The sequence below is a fragment of the Mastacembelus armatus genome, chromosome 13, assembly GCF_900324485.2.
Source record: "Mastacembelus armatus chromosome 13, fMasArm1.2, whole genome shotgun sequence".
Lineage (NCBI taxonomy): Eukaryota > Metazoa > Chordata > Actinopteri > Synbranchiformes > Mastacembelidae > Mastacembelus > Mastacembelus armatus.
Genome location: NC_046645.1, coordinates 379,591 through 405,506, shown reverse-complemented (window position 1 = coordinate 405,506; position 25,916 = coordinate 379,591). Strand labels below are relative to the sequence as shown.

Genomic DNA, 25,916 nt, shown 5'->3' with positions numbered 1-25,916 from the left:
GTTGTATGTATTGCAAATATTTTAGCAAGTGTGTTACAGTGTGTTGGTGAGGGTTTTAGTAAAACTGTTGTAGCAGTTACAGTACATTTTTAATGAGTAACACAATACTAACTTATCTCAAATAACATAAACATACATATCCCTTGTTAACGAAAACCCTCCAGGCATGAAAGAAATCTTAACAAGCTCATACTGTTTCTCTAGTCATGATCTTATCACAAAATGCTGCCGCATGGTGCTATTTTAAGTCCATTCACCAACCTGCTGAAAATGAGGATTAAGGCTGTGTGGATCATGTGTGCATGTACGTGTGTGTGTGTGTGTGTGTGTCCACGTTTTGCTTTGTGTGTTTCTTGTGCTGGCTAGCATGTGTTGCAGCTCACATGTGAGCAGTGATAGGAATCTCTTTGCTGTCAACGGTCTGTGGACCAAAGCCATGCTGGACAGAGAAAACCTCAGAGCCTGACTCTCTCAGCAGCATTACCAAGCTGTCTGTCTGCTTTAATCTAGACTCTGCTGGGTCGAAAGGTGCGTTTTCTTTCTTTCACTCCGTCATTCCCTCTTTTTAAAAATAAAAAAAATTAGTTTCTGCAAAGTTTGAATTGAATCACCTAGCTGTCTCCCAACTTCTCCTTTCATCTGCAAGTTTGGATTATATATATATATATGCATGCATGGATGAAATAGGTACTCCGGTTTCCTCCCACAGTCCAAAAACATGTATGTCAGGTTGATTGGTGACTCTAAATTGCCCATAGGAGTGAGTGTGAGTGTGTGAGGTTGTTTGTCTCTATGTGGCCCTGTGATGGACTGGGGACCTGTCCAGGGTGGACCCCTGCCTTTCACCCAAAGAGAGCTGGGATAGGCTCCAGCAGATCCCTGGGACCCTGGTTAGGAATAAGGGGGTCTAGATGATGGATGGATGGATATATATATATATAAGATCAAGATTTTGAACGTTGGTCTCACAGTGATAACTAAGTTTCGGCTTCTGCCTGATACCCTTTGGACCTTCCTTAGGCCAGCATCCAGACACAAAAAGGGTGGAGGGTTAACTTGATTAACCTTCGTCTTGGTGGCAGAGATGGACGCCAAATCCACATCACCTACTTAAATGGGCACTTTCCCTTCTAACCTTCCAGCTTGTGGACAGATGAGTCCAAGACCAGGGATCTGGCGGCAGGAATGAGTGGCTCGAGATTAGCATGCTTGTGTGTGGATTTTGCTGTACGTGCATGTGTGCATTCAGTAAGGTCAACAGTCATCCTATCAGGTGGAGCCAGCGGTGTGGATCTGGATAAGGTGGAATTGAGTGGTCAAGTAGGTGACCTCCCTTTGCCTTAATTTGGGAATAGGCCTGCACCCTTTGGCCCAGAGGTGAGATTAGTCTGGTGTGGTTGATAAAGCTGCACGTTCTCCCAACAGACCCACAATCACTCAGGATTATGCTCCTGGAGAGAGACACAAAGCAGGTGGACAAAGATGCAAGGGCCATTTATGTACAGGCTCTTCTTGTTGTCGGGCTGGTGTCTATGACCTTAAGCAGAAACAGGTTAGGTTTTCTGCAGTCATCCCTGCACATTTTCTTTTCCCACATAACCAGCACATAGTTTGGCTTTGCTGCAAATGTGTCTTTCAGTTTTGTCTTCCTAAACTTTAGAGAGATGTTCAGAGCCATGGCCTATTTGGAAACTGCCATATTTTATGAATAGCAAGTTCATAAACAGAGGAAACCCCTCAGTCTGTTTATACAAATCTTCCCTGGAATCCCTTTTTCATCCATGCATGTCCAACTCCCAGTTTGGACTCCCAGCCAGGAGAAAGTAACAGAGTCTAGAGTCTGTCAGGTTGAACCTAGAATCTGTCTGGTTTCTTGGTCATAAAACAAAATATTGGACAAATTTATCTAATGGTGCTAGATGGAAGGTCAGGGGTCACCACATTTTTTAAAATTCATGTTGACTATCTGAACAAAATTTCACCATATATCCATCAAATGGCTGTTGAGATATTTCACTCTGAGTCCAGAGGAGACAAAACTTGCAAGTTGCATTAACGATTGACAGAAATATCAACAGGGGCATCTTTGCTGCTGCTTTCTTTTTCTAGTTGCTCTTGCAGACAAAAGCAGAAATCTCCTCTGCTTTCTTTGAAAACTCTTCACTGATTCTCTTGTAGACATCTGTTAGGCATATAGTTTTTTTGCTTTCTACCATCCTCAAGTAAATATTCTCGGATCTGCTGCCAATTACTTGTAAAATTCTCAAGCCAAAGACTTTCTCCGCTTTGTGTTTTTAAGTAGTCGCCCATGCATTCACTTTCCTCGCCCCTTTATCTCCCTTCGCTCTTTGTCGCAGAGCTCTGTTTTCCAGTGTTTGTTTTGCTCCCTGATTCTCATTCGTCTCCTGTTCATTTCCATTACTCACAGGAGACAGTGATAAAAAAAGCTGCCTTTAGGCCAGGTTGCAACCAAGAGAAGGTGCTTCTCCCATAAGTGCTTTTTCATGTTGTCGGGTGTTTGTTTGCAGTAGCTTCTGCCTCTGAGGTCTGGTGAACCAAAGCTGTGTTTGACGGCTACAAAGACAACACTTTACTGTGAAGTGAGAGATTTCAAACACAACTAAATTAAGACACATTCTGTCATGCTGCCAGAGTTTTCTCGTATTTTCTTCCAACATTTTTTTTGGCCCTTTATGAGTATCACGTATGAATGTGCGTATGTGTTGTCCATCAAAAGTCCTCAGAAGCAATACCTCGTAGACCAGACACAAGGTCAACGCTATGCTGGAAGCCTCTCGATCAATATGCTCAGACGTTTGAGAGGCTCTGCGCCGCTGTTTTCCCACCGAAGCTTTCAGCTCTCGTCAGTTTTCCTCCCTCAGCTTTTTTCCCCGTTAGACATACACCCATGTGTCATAGCAGCACTCAGTTTTCTTCTTAAATTGTCCTTCACTACAATCGCTACGAGAAAAATGCCAAGCAATCACCTGGAGAGTCCATCAAACAAAACCCTTGACTCAAAATTGGTTGAAGCATCTGGGGATTAATGCTGAAGCAGTTGGATTATGGATGATAGTCTTCAGTACGTCCTTCGGTCTAAATAATGACAACACAAAGGACAGAGAAATTATGTCAGTGTGAAGGGTGGCGCCCCATTGTGATTGGCTTAAAGGACGGGCCGTGGGGGGGGTTATCTCTCCAATCGGGAAATTGAATTATGAGACAAAGTGACCCAATGAAAAAGGTTCCAATGACTGTATGGAGCTGCAGGGGTTAAGCTAGTTTGAAGGGCTGGCACTTCACCTAAAGGTTTCTTAATTAGATTAGTTGACAAAAGCAGGCTTGACGTGTGTGTGTGTGTGTGTGTGTGTGTGTGTGTGTGTGTACACACTTGGTCTAAATTTTACCCCCTTTTGACGTTATAGGAATGATAAGATTCAATGAATTGCGACCTGATTGAGTCGTCACAGCTAAGGCGAGTTTAAAGTTTCACTAAAGAAGCTCACAAATCCCAAATAGTTTTTATAAATCTCTTTGAATGATGTGAAAACCCATTGCCAGGCAGAAACATCAGTATTGAATTATTCTGTATTTACACTGAGCGCCAGAGTTTTTCTTACTTCCTGCATTATCTGTGCATGGCAACTGAGACGTGGTTAATGCTACGAACAGACTGTAATCAGTTATGGTTGAGGTACAGTTAGTAAGGATTTCCCAGTCGAGGTTCAAGTCCTTTTCCAATCCAATTTTTTTTACTCCCTGTCCTTTCGTTTCTGCTTGTTAGCTGCATGACTCTCAAGGTGGAGATGTCAAGATATCATAGGTTTGGTGGTGGTCCCCAATTTAGGTCCAGACTAAAGTATTTTAACACCTGGTGGATGCATTGCCATGAGATTTGTAGAGATATCCGCTCTCCCCAGATGATGAATCCTAACGACTCGCGTGATCCCCTGATTTTCTTGTAGCTCCTCCATGAGGCTGAGCTTTGTAGCTCTGAGTGAAATACCTTGATAGTTTCTGGATGGATTGCAGTGTAATTTCCTGCAGGTATTTGAGGATCTTTGAGGATAGTTTTTTTTTTAAGTTTTGACTGAAATATAAAATCCAAGTATGTGAGTGAACTAAAAATAACTGTTGTATATACATAAATGATTTACACATGCATTGTTTTTTTATTGATTCTTTCTTTTTAACATTCATTTACTGTACAAAGTTGTCTAAATAAAAAAGGTTAGTAGTATTTAGGACAATTTATCAAACTCAGTCTTGCTAATCTTCCTGTCTAAGCTTGCCAACAATCTGTGAAAGAGATATACTTTCCCTCAGAGGCCGATAAACATTCCCCTATTGCAAACCTCAGAGCTTTTAATGTATGCATGCCTTGTGCTGGCGATTTCGCAGGAAATGTGTAAAATGCCATTTATCTCAACTTTTGCCTGATTTCCATTGCTAAACTTGTCCTTTCTTTCCCCGTTTCCGTCGGGCCCTTATCAAAGACTCAGGACAACCAGAGGTTTATCGCTGCTGGAAATGAGTGCAGGAAGCAGATGTTGTTCTGATTAAACACACACACACATGCACCACGCCAAATGAGTGCAGCTCGCCGCTGCCTCAAGGCCTGAGAGGATCTTGGAGTCCAGAGTCATGATATCTGGTGAACATGTGCTGGAGAGGGAACAAACTGCCAACAGACTGGCCATTTTTTATTCTGCATGTGTGTGTGTTTAAGTTACAGCAAGTGACAGTGAAAACAGTCGTGAGAACAAGGCCTTCTATCATGTAATGTCACTATTATGAGGCAGCTCAGCTTTACCCACATCATTACTGCAGTGACTGATTGAAATGCTGATGGCCTTTGCGTCACTTTGTGTGTGTGTGTGTGTGTGTGTGAAGGAGAAGCAGGGAGATCATCATGTAGTTCCTACTTTAATAAGAATGCACTTTGGCACCCCTTTATTTTCTTCACTTTAGGCTATTATTTTACAAACTAGATATAAAAGGACATAAATAAATGACATAAGTTACATGTACCTAGAGCTTCTTGACAAAAAGAAAATAAAACAAAAGAATCATGATCATGTCCCAAAAAAAAAAGTACAAAAAGATTGAGAAGAATGTTAGATCTACAGGGCTAGATCACATGGCATCAGAAGGCATACAATGACAAACATTAACTCTTACAGTTTTTTTTGTTGTTTTTTTTTGTTTGTTTTTTTAAATTGTCTGACATTTAAGGAAAAAAGTATTTTACAGTACATTCTGGTTTCCTTACCCTTCCCAACATGTCTTGCATATTTCCAAACAGGTCCTTTTTTGATAGATGAAACCCAAAAAAACAACACGTTGTTGAAAAAGGAAAGAGCAGTAGAGCTGTATTAAGGACGGAGGTGTTCCTGTATTATATGAAGCCTCACTTACGAGTTCAGAAACATTCACGTAAGTATAGTTTAAAGAGACAAAGGAACAAAAGTACTGTAGTCCATTGGATTAAACCTGTAGCTGTATGATGCGCTCTGGAAAAAATAACAGTTTTCCCTTTTTAAACACCTTTTTCCTCATTCTCTGCTCCTTTGTTGTGTACAGGTGCGTCATTTTAAAATACTCCCATTTACATTTTGTGAGAGATGGTTCCCACATTTGTCGTCACCTCGTCGTGAGCCCAGAGTCCAAAGTCTAGTCTGTATTTGATGCGTTTGCACAGACACAAGGCTTTTGGTAACTCTCGTGTGTTTATGTCCATTTGCAAGCCACCAGAAATATGTTGCATTCCATTAAGCTGTTTAATAAATGCTGCTGAGTAAAGTTTGCACGATGGGAGCAACACACCTTATATCATTTTGTTAATGACGCGAAAGCAAAAGTCCAGGGTTTTTCTTTTCTATATAAAAAACAATACAACTCGTAGCTCCTCTTCCTCCAAAGTGGCTGAAAACAGACACAATTACTGATAGTACTTCGAAGACGATGTCACTCGTACAGCGACACACACGCGCCCATGCACACACGCCGTCACATTCGCACGCTCAAATCAAACGCTTGTTACTTTACATGCAAACAGAACAAAACAATAAAAAACAAAAACAAAAAAAAAACAAAATAAATTGAAACTTTCAGAAAAAGTACATTATCCACTGGAGCAGGGCTGCTTGATTATATTACATTCTTCTTATTGTCTCTTTTAGGCTGTTACGTCATCCATCGTGACCGCAGTACATTTCTTGACGGTCACAAGCCGTGGCTAGTCTGTCAAGTTTGACGTGTTGTGACGTCCCAGACGCTCGGGGGAGGAGTTTTCATCTCTGTGCTGGAGGAGATTCCACGGAAAGGAGCGGGAAGCAGGAGGAGGAAGACAAAGAGGAGGAGGAGAAGGAAGAGGAAGAAATCTGGTCGTGGCGAGCGAGGCCTGGATCCTGTTTATGATGGACGGCAGCAGCTGTGGTGAAAGAAAAGGAGGAGGAGTAGAGAGGCTGCATCAGTCATGGTGGTTTTAAATATAAACAGTTTCTATTTGGCATCCAGCACTGACCAACAATGCTGCTCTCCAGCTCAACGGAACATTCGACTCATCCGCTAAACAAAAGCAAGCGCCAAAACCACATCATCCAAAGAGCGTGAGCGGCCGCCCGACAGGGGAAAATATGGATTTCGTGGCAATGATGTATTAACTTGTGTGCACCACATGCTGTTGTGTATACATAATATATGAAACATGCCCTTGACTCCCACTTACTGGCACACATCAAAAGTGCACCAATCGACATTTAATGACTGTTAGTATTGCATGAACACTCGACGTATAGATCCAACAGCTGGTGCCTTTTTCCAAATGCCGGCTGAAATAAATCTTCTGTAAAGTCAATTCTCAAACAGGAGTAATTTAAACTTTCAGTGTTTGTTACAGGCTTTGATTTGTGTAATTAAAAAGGGCAAGAAGATGTAGAAGTAAATGTTTTTATCTAAAAAAATATTGTGCTTTATGTTAATATTATGGTGTTCTTTAACACTTCACATTGATGTGAGAGGAGAAAATATTACAACCTGATTTAAATTTAATAAAATGCAATTTAATAATTGAGATTTTTAAAAATGTTTATTCATTATTATTTATTATTGATCAACAGAAAATGTATCTGAAACTAGATCACTGATGTTTAACTTAAAAAGTCTATACTTTCTGTTTTATCGCTTTAATTTTCTCTTCAGAAATGTTTTATTTGTGGAATTTGTGGTGCTGGTCAGGAAAAACGAGCAATTTGAGCACTGATTTAGAATTTAGACAATTTTCTGGACAAAGCAATTGATTAAGAAAATAAGTGTAAGATAAATCAAAATTAGAGTAAATAATTACAACTCAAAAATCAACATAAAATTAATTCAGCACGTCTCTAAAATACTTCGAACTGTATTTTAAAACCTTCATGGAGGGCGCCTGATGAAAGTATGAAATAAATCAAATAAATCTTTGCCATAAACTGACTACTTATTTAAATAAGTAGGTAACATCAGTGAGAAAATACAAAAATGAACAGCAGCTCATGTGCTCAAACAAATTAAGACCTTCTGTTAAGCCTCCGGAGAAAGTCACACCCACAGCACTTTCCCGTCTTTCCTGTGAAGTGTTTCTGAGCATTAGCGGGCTCCGTTTGGCTGACTGGGAGTCAGCGACTGATTAATTCTCCTCATTAACATGCCGGTGTCATCCTGGCCGCAGACTGATCACAGACCAGCGGCTATTGATCTGCTCTGGCTGCTGGAGGTGGTGCAACCCGCTTGTTAATTAACACAGTTTGTGGAGCTGAGGGGCCAGGGGGGTTGGGTGTGTGTGTCGGAGGGGGGTCGTCTATTGGGTCTTCATATTTGAAGCCCACTGCGATAAGAAGTGACGGTATAATCCAGTACATGTATTTATTTTTTTGTGCCAAGTCTAGGTAATAAAAAAGTCAGATACTCACCTTGATGATGGTTTCAGTAATCCTCAGTGTATTTTCTTGGCTGATGCTGATGATTCTGATTCATTCTGCGTCCACATTGCCTTGGCTGCACCCCTTTGTCCGAATAAATCCTGCCAAGAAATGACTTCACATTCAGTCGTAAAGCAGTTCCAGTGGTCCAAACAGCTGTCCGTCAAACGTGGTGCGGAAGAGCTGGTGGTGTCCTGCAGTCGTGTGGAGGTGACAAACTTGATTCCTATGGGGATGTGAATGGAAGAATCCAAACTGTGTGTTTATCTGAAGTATGGCAGAGCATTTTGGGAAGACAGGGGAGTGGGAAGGCTCCTCTGGAAGATCAAAAACATTCTCGGCAACGTCCTGAGGGCAACAAAATACAGCGTTCTGGAAAACAAGGCCAGTATAGAGCAAAAAACAAGAAGAAGCTCCTCAAAATAAACCATCTCCCCTCATCCTCTGCTTATATCTGACGGTCAGGATTCTCCATTTTGTCTGTGAGATATGAAACATCCAGCTGGGAGAGAGAACAATGGTGGCCGGAGCAGCCTGCGAGTCCCACAGAAACAATTCATGTACAATAAACACAGTCACAGGAAATAAAACAAAAATCTGATCCGTGGATTATTCCAGAAAGAAAGTTCCAGAAACAACATTCTGCCCAAGAGGAGGAAGAAAGGTATGATTCTCCCTCCTCGCTTTTCCTTCCAGGCCATTAAAGGCACTCCGGATTGGGCTCTCGGAAGTACTTTTCCAGCCGTCCCTCCATCTATCCAGAAATGCAGCAGACAGAAGCATCCCAGTCTCCAAAACAACAAAAAAGGGCAAGGTAAAGGTCTGATTTTTTTTTGTTTTTTGTTTTTTAAAAGTGCCATTTTCACCACTTTTTTTGTTCTTCATCAACATCTTCTTTTCTTTTAGATCCAATTTAAAGTGCATGAATGAGGTAAACTACTTTTTCATAGTTTGTCTTTCTTCTATATTTAATATTTTTTGTTTATTTATTTATTTTCTTAAGAAATGAAGTCGTTTTGCTTCCTTTCCTTTTTCTTTGATTACATCTCAGACGGGAACCATTCTTCCTTGCATCTGTTGCATTTGGGACAGCATTCCCTGAACGCTGGCCAGGATCTTGTTCTGGTGTGCTGCCGAGGAGATACCTATGCGAGCCATGTCCCTAAGGAAGACGGGTAAAAAACAGAACTTTAGGACTGAGGACAACAATAAAGATATTATGATCCTCGTGATGAATTTTACAGCTCGTGATCTTATTAGGTGAAAAATAACAATATAAGAGTCAAGTGATTAGAAAAGATGTCACAGATTGATTCTAGCATGTAACATATTTGATTATGAACGAACTGAATGTATAAATGTGTATAAATGGAATAAATGATGATCTTAATTAGTGAAATGTGAAGATATTGTCATGCAGTGACCTCAGTCTTCGTCATCTTGCTCTTGACATTAAACAGAATTTTTAATTAAAGTAAAAACACAAACATTTTATAAATGTTCTGAAATCATCCAGGGCAGTGGTTTGCCTCGTGTGTTTTCGTTTCTTTTAACTTCTGAAAGTGAGAACACATGAAAATATCACCTCCTATAAAAAAGCGTGCACCTTTTTCTCGTCTTTCCTTTTTTTCTGTTTACTTGTTCACTGTATCTCCCACATTCTCTCCTTCCTACTCACTCTTGTGTCATGTGGACCACAGCCTCTGGAGTGGTGTAGCCGGCGGCAGTGAAGTTGTCGCTGTACCTCTCCATGCCGATGGCCTGCAGCCAGTCCTCCACCGTGCCCACCGCCGAGGACGCCTCGGGGCTCCCTGGCTCCAGCAGGGTGGTGTTAGGTCTGCTGTGGGTGGAGGAGAGAAAAGAATTGAGAGGAGAATTAATCTCATGTTCTACAGACACTGCACCAACTGTCAGTGTGGTTCTGTGCTGCTGTGCTCTGTAAAACATCATGAGTGCAAACACACAATAAAAGTCACATTCTGTTCAACTGCTGTTCACCTGAAAGGTAATGACCTGCTTTCTTACACAGTCTTGAATGCCACAGCAACAGCTGCATTATGGGAATTGGCTTCCTTGTTCCTTACTCTGATGCTGCGGTGTCAGGAGGCCGTAACACAGGTGACGCGATGACAGCGATAACTACAACACGTAAAATGCTCCATTGCTGCCATTTCTCACAGCCTTTCCCTCCTTGATGGGATCAGCTCTGTTCTGTGTCAGGTCCCACCAGAAACCAAGCCAAGTCAAACACAGGTCCCCATGGGTGTGACCACCACAGTTAGTTAAAACTTATTTTACAGGAAACACACAACCTGGGCACACTTCGGTGAGTTTTACTGCTCAGTGGAGTTCCTCCTCACATTTAGAGATTCATCAGCAGATTTAACTCCTTTTTTAATCCTGCGCCCTCAGCCATGAAATATTCACTGGTGAGCCTGAGTCAGCCTTGTCCTGCTCAGGTGACGCTTTCCATTTCACTTTATCTTTCTTCCTTTATTTAAAAAGACTGTTGAAAAGGATGCCATCCTCTTTAATAAGTCATCTTTTCTCACCAAGTGGAACAGATTATATATAGGGATGCCTTTTCACACCCACTCCACACATACACACACTTTCCCTTGCTTCTTGTAACTGTAAAAGCTGCAGTTAAAGGATTTAGGTCTGTTAATTACTCCACCAGGACCTCCCTCTCACTCCCGTTGTGTTCTGTGGTGTGCACGTGCATCCACACTCGTGCACGCTCACATACTCGTTAAACTCAGACAGACTCCCACTGGTTTTGCATGGAGTCTGTAAACACACGTAGGTCATTCCTAACACATATAGCCGCTCGAGAGAAATGGTCTTGGAGCCGTAGCTTTGTGTTTGTTTTTAACTCGCCATTACGTCGTAATTCTCCCCCCGCCCCAGCCGTTAGAGCGGTAACACTCGTGTATGTACGGCACCATTAAAGCTAGTCTGCGGAGAAATCCATTATGGAGGGATTGGTCTGTGCTGAAAAGAGCCACATGTTGCTAGTAGATAATGTTTAATGGTGAATGTAAATACCGAAGAGAGAGTTTGTATGTGTGGCTGTTTGTGTTGAGAGGTTGGATTCTGTGGGTGAAATACAAAGCCTACACATAGTGTGGGCTGCTGAGTATATAACATGATTCGTGTGTTTTTAGTTAAGTTTGCAGTCGTCGTGATTTTTGTTTTGCTTGTAAAAGAAACAATATCTTGTGATCCACTCGTCACCATTTTCCAAAAACCTGTCCTTTTCTTTTTAATTTTACCTGAAGAGGTAAAATCCTCTACTTATTTACTAAGATGAAGCGTTTAAAAATTTTAAAAACTATAATTTTGAGTATAATATTTATTATTCGATGGAGATGGCCAGAATGTGCTTCAATAATCAGAATCTGTTTTAGGGTCCGTCTCAGTCCTGTCCTCTCACCTGACGGTGGTTTCTCCCCCGGTCCTCTTCAGAGTGTTGGGATTACGGATCAGCTTGTCCAGCATGTTGACGATCTGTCCAAACTTTGGCCGGTCAGCTCGCTCTCTCTGCCAACAGTCCAGCATGAGCTGGTGGAGCGCCACAGGGCAGTCCATGGGCGGTGGCAGCCGATAGCCCTCATCAATAGCCTTGATCACCTGGACGATAGATTAGTGCTGCTGTAAGTAAGTTTTTTTTGTCCTCTCATTTTCTTTTTAATCATCTTACTTTAGCAACACATTTACTTTTGAAAAAAAAAAATCTTCATTATTATTGGCACTAAAAATGTAAATACAATATGTCATGAGGTCCAGGAATAAACTGCTTGTGTTTTAACACCTTTGCAGGTAATTTGATGATATAACTAAAAACAATGAAGTATCATTAAAAAGGTTTGACAGTACACACACCTGGGAATTACTGTTTATGTGTCTAATATCAGTAATTCAAGCTGCATGTTATTATATTTCTCCAGACTTACATCTTGGTTACTCATGTCCCAGTATGGTCTCTCGCCATAGGACATCACCTCCCACATGACAATGCCGTAGCTCCACACGTCGCTGGCCGAGGTGAACTTTCTATAAGCGATGGCCTCTGGAGCTGTCCATCGGATGGGGATCTTCCCTCCCTGTAATTAAATAACAGGCTGATTAATGAAAGCTGACAAAGTCCACAAGTAAGGCGACAAGCAGACGGACCACCGGCTCGGCCGGACACACGCTCGCCTACACGCACGCTCACCCTGGTGGTGTACGCAGCCTCCGGGTCGTCCTCCAGCACTCGGGACATACCAAAGTCGGACACTTTGCACACCAGGTTGCTGTTGACCAGGATGTTGCGAGCCGCCAGGTCACGGTGGACGTAGCTCATGTCCGACAGGTACTTCATTCCTGAGGCAATGCCGCGCAGGATGCCGACCAGCTGGATCACAGTGAAGCGACCGTCGTTCTTCTGTAGAAGAGCAGACAACGTGAAGGTTTTGGAGACTGTAATGTAAATGTCAGTTCTTGACTAAAGTCTGCTGAGGAACAAGTCTAGGTGGAGCTGAAGTTGATCTTAAATTAGATTAATTAAAATCAGAGTTTTGCTTTATTTGCATGTATTTTGTTTTGGTTTTAAAATATTATTTGCTGAATTTATTGACATAAAGTTAAATGTTCTGAAGAGACTATATTTAACACTTTATGTGCACTATGTGAAGATGTTTGGAAGAACCCAGAAGCTTAACAGTGTTAACGTTGTGCAAGAAGTTATTTGTGCTGTATTTGTACCAGACAAAGGCATCAGCTAAAACCATCAGTGTAGTGAAGCCCCGAAAACTCAGAGGTAAAACGTGCACCAACCGATCAAAGAGGATTAACATTGGGGGTGAATATTTGTCAACAAACATTTACAATTTTGGTGGAGGTATTTACTGAGATAAGATGGGATCAGCATTTTGCAGTGATATCACACAAGCACATGCACATGTGCACAGACAGAAACGCATGACTGACCCTCAGGAATGCATCCAGCGACCCGTTTTCCATGTACTCCGTGATAATCATCACTGGCTTACCTAGAGTGAGAGAACGAAAGGCAGATGATTATGGAGGTAAACGATGCACATCACAACCAGTCACAGTTGGGGGGGGGGGTTCTCGAGGGAATGTGTCCATGTGCGTTAGAACATCCATCTCTGTCCCATCGTGATTTAATTAGCTCGGTGTTTCGTTGCCCTGACGTCCCCCCCTTCTTTCCTTACCCATGTATCTCCACTGGAACAAAACACCAGCACACACACACGCACACACACACACACACACACACACACACACACACGCACACACACACACACACACACACACACCATCTTGTGTTTATGTAAATATGAACTGACATTGGATGCATTATCCAAAGCCCCATCACAGTCACCCACCCAGAATCCTTCTGACTCGCTATTTATGTCACTCACTGTCCCTTTGCCCTCTTTCTCCTCTGCCAACTTCGGACGCATCTGTCACTCTCTGCTAGCTCCTCTCCACTGTTTTCTTTCCCCCTCACTGCTACGCCATCTCACTCTTTTTCCTCCCGCCACTCCTTTCTGGCCCTTTCACCCCATCCCTCTGCCTCCCTCTCTCCGCCTCCTTCGGGGGAGCGTCTGTGTCTTTATCTGAGCTGGGGCAGGCGGTGGACATTCCCTGGTGGGTCTCTGTCTGTCTTTGTCTCTTAGGACGAGGGGGGATAGCAGGCGTGAGGAGAGAGCGAGGGAAAAAGTGATGGAAGGGAGGGTGGCTTGTTTTTGTCCCAAAATGACAGCAAGCTGGTGCCTAACCAGCCATGGCAACAACACATGCCAAACAGAGCTGCCACAAATTCCTCCTAGGACTGCCTTGTTCTTTGCGTTCCATTTCAAGTGGCAAAGTTAAGGTGGACTTAAAAGCTTATTGTGCTGACTTCAAGCTAACGCCTCAAGGCGAGGCTTTGTGAAATCTCTCGGGCTCTCCAGCAGGAGCAGCGCAGAGTCAGCTGAGTGGTTGGCAGCCGAGATTTTGAGGTGAAGCTCCTCCACGCCAGAGCGGGCCTCACGCCGTTCCAAAAGGCCGTCAGTCACCGCTTCGCCTGGCCTGTGATTGGCACTCCATTAATTATGGGGCGCCCTGACGATGCCCCAAAAAGAGGAAGTGGACTTAAAGTTGGGGGAGACTGAGGCCCTCTTTGCCAGCCATCTTTGTTCCCTTTGTTCTGTGTTTCTGCCCCAGGGCCGCTGGTGATTGACAGCTCCCCAATCAGGTCTGAGGAGCGTCTGACCTGCGACCTTAAACTCTCGCCTTCCCAGCCCCACCCTCTTCCTCCCAGCCCATTTGCATGCTAATTCCTTGTTTACTGAATACGCCCTGCCGTCTTTGGCAATGAACTCTGGGTAAGGGCCCCGCCATTGGGCCGATTATCACCTGCCAACAGCGCAGGGGAAAAACGCAACAGGGGACAGTTACTGGGGGAAAACTGGACAAACGCCCTCTGGAGGCTCTGGAGTTTGCAGTGAACAAAGATCTGGCTTTTAAAAGCAGATCTTTTCTAAATTAGCACATTTTAGCTTTATGTAAATCAGCCATTAAACATATCACGTCTGATTTTTAGCACTTATGGGGACTAGATTTTAATCACACACTGACATGATAGAAACATTTAGCATATACAAGACGGTGGACTATGGCCAGCAGTCCTCAGTGAGAGATTTTTGCACATTTATGTATTTTAGTGCCTGTTTGGAATTCCTCCATAATTAATAAGGCTTAATTGGCTCTGTTAGACATGCCAGCAAACTGAGTCCAGATTGAGAATTCCTTTTAACTTGATTGTAATGGAGAAGGGAGAGCAATTCAAATAATGGATTTTTAATAGATTCCACTGACACACTCAAGTGTGAAGGACTAATTTGCCCAAACCTTGTGTCAAGCTCTGAAAAGTAAGACTGGAAGGAGGTGGAGTGGGAGTTATTGGATGCCCTTCTTGCTTTGGCTCACCAGCCTTTCATGTCGGTTCCTGTCACTGCTGTGTGGTTGATGTGGTTTTCCTTCATCTTTTTCCCCCTGTCTCGCTCCATCTCTTTCTTTTTCAGCCTCCGGTTCAGTAGTTCTACCACCCTCTGCTTTCTCTTTCTGTCGTTCCTGCTGTTGTTCCCTGTCTTTTCTCTAATCCATCAGCTCCTAACTGCCCCCCTGTCTCTTTCTCGCAGTGTCTCTATTTGCACCTTTCCTGGCTGCTACTTGTCTCCAATTTCTTTTCCTTCATTCTGTCCATCTGTCTGCCTTTTCTCTGTCTTTCTCACTCCATCGCTACGAGGCCTGAGAGGTCATTCCCTGCGGTGAGAGGTGTGATAGGTGATAAGCAATTCTGTCCATGCTGCTGTTCACTTTCAGCTCTGGCAGTGCTAAGAGTGTGTGTGTGTGTGTGTGTGTGTGCATGTACAGTGTGTACAAAAGTGAGAGAGATGCCATTCTCTGCCACAGATAAGGCCAGGCTGCTGTGTCACGACGCATTAAGGCACCTCATCCATCTAACCTTAGCCAAGGCTGGCCATCAGCTGTGGTAACACACATGCGTGCAGTCAAAAGCACATAGATGCCAACATGTGCTGACAAGACATTTGCGCGCACACACACACACACACACACACACGCTAGTTTAACAAACAGGGAAGGTGTGAAAGGTAGAAACACAGAGGCACAGAGAAGAGAGCGCCAAGGGCAGAAGGAGAGAGATTCGTGTTCTGTAGCCGTGCAGCAGATAGAGGAGGGATAGGGTATCACTCCCTAACCCCAAACACATTTACAGCTGACACCATGATTAATGAGCCTGGTGCTGCGCTACAGGGCCTGTTCCTAGACCCATTAGACCCCCTCCCAACTGTCCAGCTACCTCTAACTTCACTTCCTCCTCCCCACCAAATTCTGGATCCCCTCCATCTGGACTAAGCCCACCTGGGGATACCCAAGATGTGAGGTATGGATGACACACACATGCACACACACATGCACACACACATATCTGTAGATATTGGAGATACAGACTAAGGCATTAAAGCATACGATGCCACACAAACATTTGAGTCTGTCCTCACACTCGCCCTTTTCCAAAGTCCACCCAAACCACAGACACAGTTTATGATGATTTATTATTACATGTTTTAAGGGTGAAGGGACAACAGAAATCAATGCCCCTTCTGTGTATATAATAAAACCATCACTATGTGCAAATGGGTTTGGGTTTGTGCCGTATCTCATGTGAAATCAATGACTCCAGGTTTCTTAATTTTGCACAGTTGTTCATTCCACTATGTGGAAATTGGACAAGTGTCCTGCTGCACCAACGCACTACACAAAAAAATCATCTGCCTCACGTACATTTGGTGACAACTCCCTCCAGGTGAATGATGTTCGGGTGGTCGAACTGGCCCATGATGCTGGCCTCGGACAGGAAGTCCCTCCTCTGCTTGTCGGTGTAGCCGGCCTTCAGAGTCTTGATGGCCACGCAGATCTCCCTCTTCCCCGGCATCTTCAGGCGGCCGCTGCAGACCTCGCCGAACTCCCCTGAAAACACACGGCCGGTGTGAAAATATGAGTGTGTGTGTGTGTGTGTGTGTGTGTGTGCGCGTAGGTTAGAAGGGGTCCAATTCAAACATTGATCAGGGTCTCTAATCCCTGACAACCCCCCCTCCCCTGACCCACTGGAGCAGAGAGAGAGGGGAAATGGATATTGATTCTTTCTCTTTATTATTTTGTCATTGGATGACTTTTCCCTGCCCACAGAAATAGCATGTACAACATATTTAGCCTCCACTGATTTTTTGTCTTTACTTGTTGACCTTTGTAGCGGCAGACCGAATGTTACTGTCTGGGAAAACAACGTTTTTCGTCTCAAAGAGTGCACAGGAGAGCAAACACAGCCACACACAGAGAAAGGTAAGCTGAAAGGAATACCAAATATCCCATTAGGCGAATGCTTTAATCCAGTCTGTGTTACACTGTGCCATGCTGCAAAGCATTTATAATACGCACTGAAAATGGCTAAATGAAGTGTAAAACTCACCGATGCCTATAACTTTCTCAATCTTGATACAGGACGCATCAATCTCTTTGGCAAACTCACGGACAGCTTGGTTTGGGTCCTCATAAGTGAAGGGGTCAACGTATATCCTCACTCCTGAGGAAAATAAAAGGAAGGAAGGAAGCAAAAAATAATGAAGAGAGTGAAAAATGAATGTTAATTCATTCTGGCAACTACACTCCATCTGTTCTTTATTTCCAACATGCTGCAGGCGACACCGCCTTCCTCTGTGGAGCCTTCTCCTCCTCGCTCTTTCTTCACTTCACACTCTGACTCCATTGCTTTTCATGTCACTATGGCTGACTCCAACGAAGATGGAGCTCATTAACTTGACTTTTTTTCTGGGATGCAAATAACAATGCTGATGACTTGATAATGAGGTGTTTGGAGCATGTTAGAATGCAAGTACATTAACTTCAAAATAGTTTGTGCTTTTCCCTCTTTTTTTATGAGCTTCATTTGCTGTTTATAGTGTCTGCACATGAGCACACCTGACAGCGCTAATGTTTTTCAATTACAGAGTGTGTAGGTGGAGTGTTAACTGTGAGTTACCTTGATGTAAGTGCTTTTCTTCATCAGAGTCCTGCTTGGCCTTGCTGTACTTACTCCTTCTGGGGGCAAAAACAGCAGGACAGTCAGACACAGTTGATTTTCATGTTAGAAATGTCAGGGAGTGTGTGATTAAAACACCAAGCGTCCGCAGCTCATCTTAAAACAAAAAAAATAAAATAAGAATGGAGGACAAGGGTCACTTCAGTAAAGTCTAATTAAAACTTCAACCAAGACTCACCAATTAAATTATGTGAAGAGGCGACACAATCACTGATTACAGATGAGACGTTGATATTTTTCTTATCGTTATTTAAAAACAGCTCACAAAGGCAAACATTTGTTTTGAATCTTAACCTTAATCTGATTTTTATACTTTATTTCTATGTTTTTCTTGATTTAGCAGATAAAGGCTTTAAAGGAACAGCTCAACATTTTGGGAAATACACTTCTTAACATGCGGTGGATGAGAAGTCTCTATAGTAAATACAAAGTCAGCAGTCAGTCAGAATAAAGACTAGAAACCTGGCTCTGTCTGAAAGTATAAAATAAATCCTCCAGACAATACACCTACAGCTTAACATCTGCCAGTTACTGAAATTAAACAGGTGTTTGGTTGTTTTTTCCAAAATACCAAACTATTCCTTTAAGAAAAATAACAGCCTTGACACAAAAGGGTGATCTTACTGTACCACAGTAACATTTTCCACCTTTGCATATTTTGATGCTTCTAAGTATGTTACCAGATGCCATTTCATTACCTAAGGCCTTCATGTTGTGGTATAACTGCTGAAGCCAGTAAAATCTCTGCCAGTGAGGTTTCAGAGCAGCACCGAGTATAAAACAACACGGAGAAGCCAAACTGGTATAAAAGCTATAAATCAATCCCAGAGAAGATTCAGTTGAAACCCAAAGGAAACGTGACACCTGCGCTTATATTGACGTGCTGGGTCAGTGACCAGATGTGCGGGACATTGTCCTCCTCTGTAGTTGTATAATGATGGTAACGGCTACGTGATTACAGTCCCTCCCTACAATCACAGGATGGCCGCAGCAGCACAATGACAGGGGCCATCACATGCATATAAAAAGGCAGCGACAACCACCTGCTTGGCTGCTGAGAGAGGCAATCACACAGAAAAGAGAGGACACACACACACAATCAACAGCCTCGTTCTCAACACCAATACACACATGCAAACAGTGATTTGGTTTCATGTTAAGAAGCAAAGACACACATATAAAGGGATCAACAAATACTCATTACAGGCACACACACACACACACACACACACACACACATGCAAGAATGCAAGAATCAGCACACAAGCCATTAACACTCCCCTTCCCTCAGTGCCACCACACACGTGTAAACAACACTTTTTTTTTTACATATGGATATAAGTGTTACACACACACACACACACAGACACATACACACACACAGGGAGAGTGTTAAACACCCTGAGGTGAAGTAGCCCCATCTGCATGTAATCCCATCTGTGTGATGAAGCTTTTGGCCTGCTCACTGTTTAACACCCTGAGATTGGGTCACTGCAAATCCACCTGATGCCTCTCTCTCTGTATTCTCCTACTTTTCATTGCCGGCTTATCTCATTGTCCACCCCCCCCCCTCTCTTTTTTTCCCATCATTCTCTTCACGGCGGTCAGCAAGCCACAGCGGGAGAAAATAACTAGCGGCCAGAATTACAGCCATACCAGCTGAGAGATAGAGGCAGAGGGATGTAGAGATGCGAGGACGAGCACAGAGGACAGGGAATGAAGGGCTGCTGATTGCATCTCTTCACCTGTCTGAGCTGTCAATCACAGCTCCGGTGTGGCAAGTCATCACTCATCCGACATGAGGGAGTCACAGTAGCTGTCTGGCTCAGTGTGTGTGTGTGTGTGTGTGTGTGTGTTGAAATGATCCATCTTCTGACAGCTACTTTTCCCGTCATTAAGCAAGACATCCCTCATTTAGGAGGAAAGACAGAGCGACGGAAAACAGAAGGGGCAGTGGGATGAAGCTCACCTCCGGCTGATGACGAAGGCGCTGATGAGGATGATGAGGAGGACGACGCTGCCGACCACAGACACCAGTAACACCGTGGAGTTGGCTCCGTCACCGATGATGGGGGCCGGGACTGAGGAGGAGGGAAGGAAAGAAAAGGGGGGAACGTCGGACAGTGACAAAGAGCAAAGTCAATATCGTTGCTCTCAATCAAATGAGCACAAATGAAAGAGCCAGTGTACATTATGTGTTTGTCAAAGCCATTGACCTCCCCCACTTCCTCTCCTGAGGCATCAGTCTACTACTTCCACACAAACACAGACGCAGTGTTTGTCCTTGTTGCCGATACCCCCCCAACACACACACAAAAACACACACACACACACACAGACACACACAGACACACACAGCCTGTAAATTCTACTATTTCACATGCTCCATTGAGAGACAATGACAGCCCATTAGACTGTGTGCTTGACCGTATCGTCAGCATGTGTCTATCTGCATTACAAAGGGAACACCTGGGCACACTGTGCCTCTGCTTAACCCTCTAGGAACCGGCCAGGAAGGATCGACATTATGTGTGATAATAATTACTAGAGGAGATCATATATGTTAGGTTTCCTTGATACAATACTGAAGTAATGAAAAGCAAAGAGTCTATAGTCTCTGTAACGTCTGATCGACTGGCAGGTCACTGGGGTTTGAGAGGCTAATTTAAAATTGTGACCAGAGTCCACCCACAAAGGTTAATTTAGGATGGCACTGAGCCTTACTGAGTAAAAATGGAATAATAATGTAAATAACTTTCAAAAGCCCAAATAAGATGAACCTTTGTTGGCACATGCGTTGAATGATGGAAGCTGCACATGTTGACAGTCCAGTGTTGAAGCACAATATATTTTGCCATTTTGATTATTTACTCTGAAAGAGACAAACAAACAGAAACAACAGAGCTGACGTGAAGCCTCTGGCTCTGGAACAGAAGCCGAACTTACCAGAGTTGGTCATGTACTCAAACGGGCCACTGAATTCCCCGTAGCCTGCTGCTGTGCGAGCGCGGACATGAAACACGTAGGAGGTGAGCGGGGTGAGCCCCTTGATTTCAGCATTCCTTGATGCGGTTTTTATGATTCGGTAGCTTCTTTCATTCTGGTCCTGAAGGAGACGGGTAATGTTGAAACAAAGAAAGAGAAACAGTCAGTTATTGTTTTCTTGCCGCCTACTGAAACGTACATTATAGCAGAGACTATTTCATCAGTGGAGACTGCACCTCCCATGGGACCCCTCACCTTCTCATAGTACTTGACTTCATACTCCAAGATGACCCCGTTGGCTCTGTCCGGTGGCTGCCAGGCAAGTGAGATGGTGTGTCTTGTTATATCCTTCGCCTGGATAGACGTCACCGGAGAGGGAGCTGGTGAGATGATCAAGGACGAGAAAAAGAAGAGAAAACCATTTTAGTTCAGTAGTTTCTCCCAATCCTCATGTTGTTTTCAGCCTCGGAGACACCAAGTCTGTTTTGTGTTGTTCTCCTAAACCGCCCCCACCTCCCCCTGCCCCCACTTGCTCCTGCTGAGAAACTCAAACAGTGGGCCAGGCCACAAGGCAATCATTTCCATTTGTCTTTGAACTTGGCTTCCATTCAAAGGCTGAGACGTTACAGAGCTGTATAGGCCACACGGCTCAACTGCCAAAGCTGGAGTGTATGGCAATAATCAATTTCTGAACTAATGGTTGGCATCCATAAAACTGATCCAATTTCCTCTCGGCTGAAGCTGGCGGGTCAGCCGCCTTTTCTACAAGCTGACAAAATAATGTCTAACTTCATTTTCCCCAGATCCCAGGTCACCCTGGGAAACCTTACATTACTATAAAGTCTGCATTAGAAAGCTTGAAATGAGATCAACGCCTTTACTTTTTTCTTTCTTTTTGTCTTCAAGAGTGCAAATCAATTGGTTTTCATTAAAGCTCCAGTGAGCGATCTTATCTCAAGCCCTTCCTGCTGCAGCTGATAATGAGGCCATATTTCAAGCAGCCGCAGTATCTGTGTTCAGACGCCTTTAACATGTGAAGGTTAAAGTACAGATAATGGCGTACACTGCTCCCCTCCCTTCAGCCAGTCTCCACAGCACAAATCAAACCTCTATCTTCAGGGAGTCTGACAACACTAAAATTGGGTCATCCACACTCTCAGTGCCACAGAGAGAAATCCATAGGTGTAAGACCAATAGTGTTGTAAACAGAGAAACACTCATGTACAGATTGAGTTTTCAGCAGACAGCAAGATATATGGGTCGGGTGGAGCTGTAGACGAAGGAACAAAAGGTTACGTGGATGAACTCAGAAGACCTAAGGAACATTCTTTTTTCTATTTGTCTTCGAGGGCAGATTCTTTGGTTCTCATTGGAGCTTTAATGAAAAGGAGGTTCTAGCTTTGTCTAGCAAGTTTCCGAAACCTAAACCTTCTCTTACATTCACTCAAGTACCTTCAACAATCGCACACATCAATACTTCACTTTGCCAGAACAAAGTCCTGAATCCTTGACCTGTGTAACCTTACTCGTTCCAGACCATCTGCCTTTTAAAAAATTACAGTGGGATGATTAATGAGGGCTGCGTGGTCCACCGATTATGATTGTATTATCTATGACATTATATACATTCTCATCACTTTGACTGGGGGCTCAAGGGAGCCTAGCCTTCAAGCTAATGCTAACAAAATCCAGCTTTTAGAGAGGGATTGAGTTCAAACGGGGCTGGAATATAAGCAGCAGTGGATTGAGTTTCAGTGGGGTGAAGACGAGGCAGGAGGAGGGCAAAGGGTTTCTGACTAGTGGGGGTTGAGATGGATCGCAGACATCTCTGGGTAAATAGATCAACCCAAGGTTGTGTCATCCTGATGGCCTAATGTGTTGCGTCTCTGTTAAACAATTAGATGGCAGCCATTTGTTTCCCTCCGATCAATCTTCCCCAGCAGTGGGAGCCAATTTGACGGCCCTCCTGGGGCTGACCAAGGCCGCTTCAGCTCAGGAAGAAAACCCCTGAGGGGTCTCAGACCTTCATTCCCCCAAGGTAACACACACATTCATCTTTCCTCCAAAGATGACAGATATGGCTTTTTAATCATGTTCTCCTCCTCTTGTTGCATTTTTATTTTTCCCTCGACTAATGTGAGGATAAATATGAGCAATGTTCTGAGTGGCCCCTCCTGAGGTCCAATACATGAGACAATGGGCCAAACACAAAATAAGTGATTAGTGACTGGTTGAAGATATACACATCTGAAACTACGTGCACAGACAATGCAAGGACCGTACCTGACAAGTGTACTGTTTAACATGGGGCTGCTGGGGCGGACCCTGCTGGATCCTCTATAGATGAATTTAAAAATGTGGGGCAGACACGTAATTTTTTACTGCCTCATGAAAGCGTGGGTTAAAAACGCTGGTGGAATAATAAGTGTTAGATGCAATGAATATTCAGATCTCATTTCAGAATTGCGTGCTCCAAAAAAACTCTTTCACAGCCTGCGACACTTGTACACACACACACACACACACACACACACACACACACACACACAGAGCAACACAAAGGACCTCATTACACAAGCAGAAAGATAGAAATTCACAGAGAAAAATACCTAGGCCCATTATCTCACACAGACAGCGGACGGCTCAATCACAGCACCTATGCAGACATTATGACGAGTAAAATCTGGCACATGGAGCTCAGGGCTGGGTCAGTTTGGAAAAAAAAAAAAAAATCAGTGGAAGTTTTGTGGAGACGTCTGTGAGGTTTCTTTGTGCACAGAAAACACAGCACGCTGAGCGAGCGAGTTTGTCTTTGCAAACATGTTCGTCACAAAGTGTTTGTGCTGCAAAGAGCAGCTGTGGTCAGTCGCAGGAATATGTGGTCAACTACAGTTTGACATGAAAGAAGACATGGAAGAGCCCGCACATATTTGCCAGATTGGATTTACGGCCGCCGAGGAAAAACAGCCGAGAAGGGAGCCATTTTTCTGGGTGTCAGGAAAATGGCTGCTGCGTACAAGATCCCACCACCCCACAGCCCACGTTTAAAGATTGCTTCCATTTCCCCAAACACATTTCCACATGTGCATCTGTCCGGATTGCCAAAGAGATGGAAACTCACACACGTGCCCACACACACACACACACACACACACACACACACACACACACACACACACACACACGTGCACTAATTCACTTTTAGTCACCTACGCCTGCCAAGAATTTTGTATCAAGACATAGACACCTATTTGTCTGACTCTGTTTCCCTCTGTCACACACACACACACACACACACACACACACGATCCCATAAAGGGAGAAAAACATCCATTTACAGCCAGGGGTCAGTTCAAAGCTGGGACATCTGCCCTCTCTCACTCTTCCCATGCAGCCCGAGTGAAACTACATCTGATTTACAACAGTGAATTGTTCACGGTGAGGCACGAAATCTGACCTCATCATGCACACACACACACACACACACACACAGTTACAGATGCATTAAACAATATGCTTGTCGTATTATTTGTCTGCCAACATATTACTACCATAATCCATTTTCATCTCATGCAAAAACATATAAGCGCTGCTCCCTTCCAACCGACCCACCTCAGCTCTTCTTCTCCAGCTGAAATTTGAACTTTCATGGAAAGGGGGTGGCGAAGCTGTGTTCTCCTCAGCACTTATAAATCCTAATGAAATCTATCATAATAAATGTGGAATCCAGAGTGTCTCGATGAGGAGGCAACGCAGAGAGGGACAGCCACAGATGACTGGCTGGATTACCAGCGGCTGAAACCAGAGCTTCCAAAGCCCCTACTGAGCATTAGCAGGAAGAAGTCCAATCAGTCTGGAGCTATTCTCTTTTACACACACACACACACACACACACGCATTAGAACAGATATGCCAACATGAAGACACATAGAGGACATTGTTCGAGAGGCAAATGTAGATCATCTCCATCCACGAGAATATAAACAATACAGTCAGTTCGCATATGGTCAAACACACACACACACACACACACACACACACACACATATATACAAATACAAATACTAATACACAAATAACAGCTCTTCCAGGTACAAGCATAACAAGTCCTGGGAAAAAATATGCAACAGTGACAAGCCAAAGACGACATCATCTTTACCGTCCAACCTGAAGTCAGCACATTAGCCTCGAGCCACCTCAGGGACATCACTGTGTGTTTTACTATGTGTTTGGATGAATCCATGTCTGAGAGTCTGCACTTTGGCGTTTTTGCACAATTGCGCATCAGTGTCACCATTCTGACATGCTACTACGAGTCTCAGCCTGGACTCAAGGGCGTGCTCCATTACAGCTCCCACACATGACTGTCTGGCAGGACTCGCAGCTCTCCCACAGGCAGCACATCCATTCATCTCTATCTTACTGACCCCAGCTCATAAATTAAGCCACTGTGTCCTTAAATTGCCAGTTCAAGCCCTTTTCAAGATATTCGCTTTTCCCAGGAATGGAAATTAGCCATAAAAAAAGGCACAAAAAGGCACTTAGCTTGCCACCCAAGAGCAGAGCAGTAAAGAAGGCCAGGTAATGATCAGCTATGAGCGGAGGAGAAACGGGAGGGATGAAGAGAAAGGGACAGGGTCATAAAATCCATTTGCACAACAACCAGTTACAAAATGGCTAAATGACAAAACAACAGGAGGTTCTGAACGCACCCGTAGGCTAGAGGGCTCTTCTCCAGCTCTAGAGAGGCTGCATTCATGCGTGTATTCTACTAGAATAATTACACACACACACACACGATCCAGCATTTGTACAGAAGCCTCCACAGATCAATAAACTGATCTAATTCATTAGCTTGGGAGCTAAATATAGCACATTGCCGCTATCTTCAGCCTGAGCTCCTCAAGCCTAATTATGCAAAACTCAAGTGAAATATTGCAGAAAATGATTTCCCACTGCAGAGAATCTGTCATCCTCCTCAGTACTCAGCCAGACCCTGCCCAAATTATTCACAGCTCTAATAAACATGTTGTCACATGCACATTGTCCCCAAAAAGAACTTAAAGCCCTCGGTGTAAAAAACGTGGGCTCTGCATCACATATCAGCCTGCACACACTATGACAAACCTGCATTTGCTCACAGAGACATGACGATAAACAAACCAATGGAAGACGTTTCCTAATTTCAGAAAATAACTGAAGTTGATTTTTATTTTATTAACACATTTAAACTTTGGCCACTAACCAAAGAAAAACTAGAAAAAATGACATTTTTTATATTATGAACGTAT

At 43.7% G+C, this 25,916-nt stretch overlaps 1 protein-coding gene across 3 annotated transcripts in view; it reads right to left on the bottom strand.

Annotated features, from left to right (window-relative positions):
- Positions 1–4,907: 4,907 nt before the first annotated feature.
- Positions 4,908–25,916, bottom strand: part of epha4l (eph receptor A4, like) — a 51,224-nt gene continuing 30,215 nt past the window's right edge. The window contains exons 6-18 of one of the 3 annotated variants that reach the window (XM_026321122.2): positions 20,881–21,005; positions 20,587–20,746; positions 19,610–19,721; positions 17,581–17,639; positions 17,011–17,124; positions 16,326–16,511; positions 12,936–12,997; positions 12,181–12,390; positions 11,918–12,067; positions 11,398–11,594; positions 9,640–9,801; positions 7,953–9,123; positions 4,908–6,433 (exon numbers count right to left, since the gene is read on the bottom strand). In XM_026321122.2, coding sequence (XP_026176907.1) covers positions 9,009–9,123; positions 9,640–9,801; positions 11,398–11,594; positions 11,918–12,067; positions 12,181–12,390; positions 12,936–12,997; positions 16,326–16,511; positions 17,011–17,124; positions 17,581–17,639; positions 19,610–19,721; positions 20,587–20,746; positions 20,881–21,005 — 1,652 coding nt within the window. In that variant the 3' untranslated portion in view covers positions 4,908–6,433; positions 7,953–9,008. The remainder of the gene's footprint in view (positions 6,434–7,952; positions 9,124–9,639; positions 9,802–11,397; positions 11,595–11,917; positions 12,068–12,180; positions 12,391–12,935; positions 12,998–16,325; positions 16,512–17,010; positions 17,125–17,580; positions 17,640–19,609; positions 19,722–20,586; positions 20,747–20,880; positions 21,006–25,916) is intronic. The other 2 variants (XM_026321131.2, XM_026321140.2) reach the window with 2 other exon arrangements.